Source organism: Anopheles aquasalis, chromosome 2 (genome assembly GCF_943734665.1).
Source record: "Anopheles aquasalis chromosome 2, idAnoAquaMG_Q_19, whole genome shotgun sequence".
NCBI lineage: Eukaryota > Metazoa > Arthropoda > Insecta > Diptera > Culicidae > Anopheles > Anopheles aquasalis.
The window spans coordinates 66,429,060-66,433,064 of NC_064877.1; the positions used below are offsets into that span (position 1 = coordinate 66,429,060).

Genomic DNA, 4,005 nt, shown 5'->3' on the forward strand with positions numbered 1-4,005 from the left:
TCAGTTGTAAACTCTCCGGAGAAGCGTAAAGTAGGAGTAGGATGCGTTCAGTAGCGATTGAAACATCTCCAGCGTCATCGGATAGACGTTGCCCACGGTGAGCTGACCGAGAAGAGAATTTAGAAGAAAAAAGTTATTTGAAATTTCTTCCCGGTGAGCGTTTCCTCACCTCCAATGGCCGCTGGGCACGTATGGTGATGAGAAGAAGCTTCTTTTTGATCGAATTGTCCACCTCGAGCCAAGGACCACTGTAGGCCGCCGTCGCGATGGCCATGCTCTCCTCCCGCACCTCATTCGAGTGCCAGTAGAAAGCGAATATCTGCGTCAGTATCATAAAGATGTACGCCCCAACGATCACTATCTGTGCCATCACACTAATCTGCAACGGAGAGAAAATCATCCGGAAACAGGGACATCATCATCAGGGGTGGAAAAGGCAAATCTTGTTCCTATCCCCCACCCACTTACGATGTTCAGCAGAAAAAGTAGCGCGCATAGCATCAAACCAAAGGACAGAAACTCGATCAGACAGATGTAGGTCACCAGTCCGTTTAGATCCTGGACGTAGCTGGCGTGCAGTAAACAAAGAAAATTCCTCATTAAAATGTCACTTAAGTTGACTTCTCACCCGTCCGTGTCCTCACCGTATGATCCGCTTATGATCTTCAATAAACTGCTTCAGTTGCCGATCGAGGGCCGGCGTCCGGCGAGCTAACTTGCTTCCCGTGCTACGAAAGGTACGCAGCTGATGCTGAAGTGTTTTGATTTGCACCAACCCAAACAGTGTGCTCGTGGCGAAGAAACTCGTGTACGGAATGTACATGCAGCAACCGGGAAAAGTCAACACCAGCTGCGTAATGTAGAAGATCTCGTACTGGGGCGACTCAAAGTTGCTCACTCCCGGGATGAACATTCCGTACGGTAGGCTGCGCTGACCGGTAAACAGTGGATACACCACGAAGCACCCACTGATGAAGGCACCGAGCGCAAGGTTCGAGATGGACAGGATCCTGGCACGGCGCGTATAATCCTCAACCAGCTTCCTGATAACGTCATCCTTGATTTGCTACGTGGAGAGACGAATGGAATGGATAGGAAATCCATACGCTCCGTGGTCACTGACAGACACTTACGCAAATCTCCTGATACACGGTCGCTGCACTGGCCAGAAACACTTCATACTTCTGCCGCTGGTACACGAGAATTAGGGTGCGTAGCTAGGATGGGAGAATGGAAGGAAGGGAGTGGTACGCGATGCGAAGTGGAAACCACAAATTAATCAACCACCAAATGCAACCGCACCAAATCAAAGAAGGCTGGCTGGCGGACGCTGCCTACCACGGCGTTGAAGTAGAGCACCGCAAAGTAGGCGTTGATGATGACCTCCTCGATGTTGCCCCAGGCGCGGTACAGATCCGCGAACATGAACACGTTCAGCAGCGTCACGGGGATGATGCTGACGTACCGGCGCCAATTGTGCACCAGCACGAACGACCAGAAGCGCCAAACGCGTACATTCACCGAAAGCAGTGGGCACTCCAGCACTTCCATCGTCGGGGAGACCTTCAGGGCCAGTGGTCCAGTGGCTTGGGTCGTCCGAGTCAAATAAAGTTATTAAAAACCACTTAGCGAATGATTCGGAAAGTGTTCCTTCGGACCGCTTTTAAATGAATTTTCCCCGGACCGGAAGTCCGAGTTCCGGTCTCTCCTCCTGTTCCTCTTCCTCCATCACACGCCCATTGCATGAAAAATTCATTCCCCTTCTCTCTTTCACCTTAAGCCTGGGTTGAATCCGAGTAATAATGAATTGAATCAATGGCGAGCAACCGAACGTATGAGCGAGCGAACGAACGACGCGAGAGTCAAAATTAAACTTTCAATGTCCGTTCCGGTGCACTGTGGGACCTCTGGTCCTCGTGAAAGTGTCCTCGCTACGCGTCACCACACGTTCCGGGTGGGGGTTTAGTAGCCACCAATTAGCGTCGCCTGCGTACCGTAGCGTTCCGTTCCGTTCCCTTATTCGATAATTGACGGTTCCGTGCTAGCCAGGAGGTTCCATTATCCTTTCGTTCGGCACTTGCGACCTGCGGTCACTTTTCTCCTTCTTCGGCGCATTGTTACCGAGTGGCGAACATTCCGACAAGGGTGTGTCGGTGTTTTGTCGTTTAAACACCGTTGAACCGCGAGAAACGTAATGGACGCCCTGGAGTATGATTTAGCCGCCAAAAAGGGGCAATTAATGTCAAGAGCTCAGCCCATCCTTCGCCGGCTTGGTGCCCGGACGTGTGAATATCGGTAAGAACGGTCACACCTGGCCCCTCTGCCGGTGGAATGGTGGTGGCACCTTTTCATAATTGAATAAGAACAAACAAAACGCTTCCGTGGAGTGTGCTGTTTTTGCAAGCAGCTTTCGAACGCGACAATGTCCATGGTGGGTCCGGTGCGGAACGGGGGGCGCCAATTACACGCGTACACATTCCCTCTTTCCGTTGCCGCTCCGCATTGCACCGCACGCGCATTCGGGGATTAATGGTCGTCAGTTTTGCAATTATCGTGCAATCGGTAATCGGGGTGGGTCGGTGTGCGGAAACCGCGAAAAACCGCGACCGGTACCGGAATTGCAGAATTTTCATTTCCAAATTTCGTAATTATGCTCTGCATCGCCTGCCTGCGCTTTTGAACCCGCAATGTTCCGCGCGGTTCAACGATCGAGCGATTTGCGAATCCCGCCATCCGACAAAGTGCATTCGCATGACTTATTATTGTTTCACTGGTGTGCGCGTGGGTGCCGGTGTGTGTCTGGCTCGCTAGGGAGATTGGCCAGGCCTGGTCTTATGCAGGGCATGCAGTGGGATGGCCGCTCCGTTCGCCATTATTATGAGTGTATTAAAGAGTTAATTTCAACGAAACGAGCTCCATGCCCTGCCGCCACGTGGCATCCTCGACGCTGATCTGACGGAAAGGCTTACTTGGATCGAGGAATTCCCGATGCAACAGTGTATGGCGATGGTCGCGATGGCGATGGCCCATGGCCGATGGGTTGAAATGAGATTCCCGGGAATAGTTTTGCCATTGAGTTGGGGATTATTTATCCTTCCTCGGTGGGTGTGTGTTCGAGTGAAGGGGTTGGTTCCATTAGCGGAAGTGATGTAACGATGAGCAACGTACGACTTGCGTTAAAAATGGCAACCCCTGAGAGGAAGAGGAGGACCTCGAGTGCAGCCTTTCAGGGTACAGAGGCTTCAATTATATAGCTTGCTCCACGTCGTCCTCGTCGTAAGGACCGACCGGTATTGCAGTCGGAATTTATTGAGAATGATCCGACCGTAGCACGATCCAGTGAGAAGGATAAAGTTGTCTTTGAGATGGCCATAATCCGGAAAATGGATCCTGCCAGGAACGGGAGCAAAAGTTTTCTTCCTTCATTTACTTTTCACGTTCGAGTGCTAATGGCGTGGCTTCGGTGCTTCGGTTAGAACCTTACTGGATAGGCAAGGGTCGCTTTGACCCGTTACTCGGTGACTCAGGCTCTTTTGAAACCTTAGAAGCGTCCAGAAAAGCTCGCTTTCGACAACAAAAAAACCAACCCCAACAAGGACGCTAGTTCCAGTTCCGAGTTACAAGGTTTATCGAAGAAAATTTCACAAAATGAGACGAGAAAGTACACCAGAGGAGTGCGAATCTGACGAGTCTGCATGTTGCTGCCTTCCAGTGCACGACTCGGTGGGTCCGATTCCAACCCCGTGCTGCGTACTGGGTCGTACTTTCCACTTCCTTGAAGTTCCTCAAACCCCTAACGAACTTACGAGGCCGACAGAACTGGGGTGGTGTGATCCTCATACTTCCGTCGAGCAAGGCTTTCGGTCTGGTCGAAGTGAAATATGGAGCTTTCGCCTGTCGCCACTGGCTTTGCTTTGTGAGCAGAAACGGGCGTACACGGGCGCCAGGCGTGACCCAGCGTACGCTATCGGGACCGGGTGTGTTGCTCCTGCGTCCACAAGCCTC

At 51.7% G+C, this 4,005-nt stretch overlaps 1 protein-coding gene across 1 annotated transcript; it reads right to left on the reverse strand.

Annotated features, from left to right (window-relative positions):
* Nucleotides 1-1,569, reverse strand: LOC126571097 (odorant receptor Or2-like). Its single transcript, XM_050229364.1, has 6 exons — nt 1,339-1,569; nt 1,134-1,217; nt 645-1,066; nt 469-568; nt 170-379; nt 1-102 (listed from the first exon to the last, which is right to left on the reverse strand). The coding sequence occupies exons 1-6, from the start codon at nt 1,549-1,551 to the stop codon at nt 1-3; spliced, it is 1,131 nt and encodes a 376-aa protein (XP_050085321.1). The 5' UTR covers nt 1,552-1,569.
* Nucleotides 1,570-4,005: the final 2,436 nt, after the last annotated feature.

Coding starts and splice junctions, on each gene's coding strand:
- LOC126571097 (XM_050229364.1), bottom strand. CDS start 1,551: ATGGAAGTGCTGGAGTGCCCACTGCTTTCGGTGAATGTACGCGTTTGG. Junction 1,218..1,338: donor TGCTCTACTTCAACGCCGTG/GTAGGCAGCGTC, acceptor CTCCCATCCTAG/CTACGCACCCTAATTCTCGT. Junction 569..644: donor GATCATAAGCGGATCATACG/GTGAGGACACGG, acceptor ACTGCACGCCAG/CTACGTCCAGGATCTAAACG.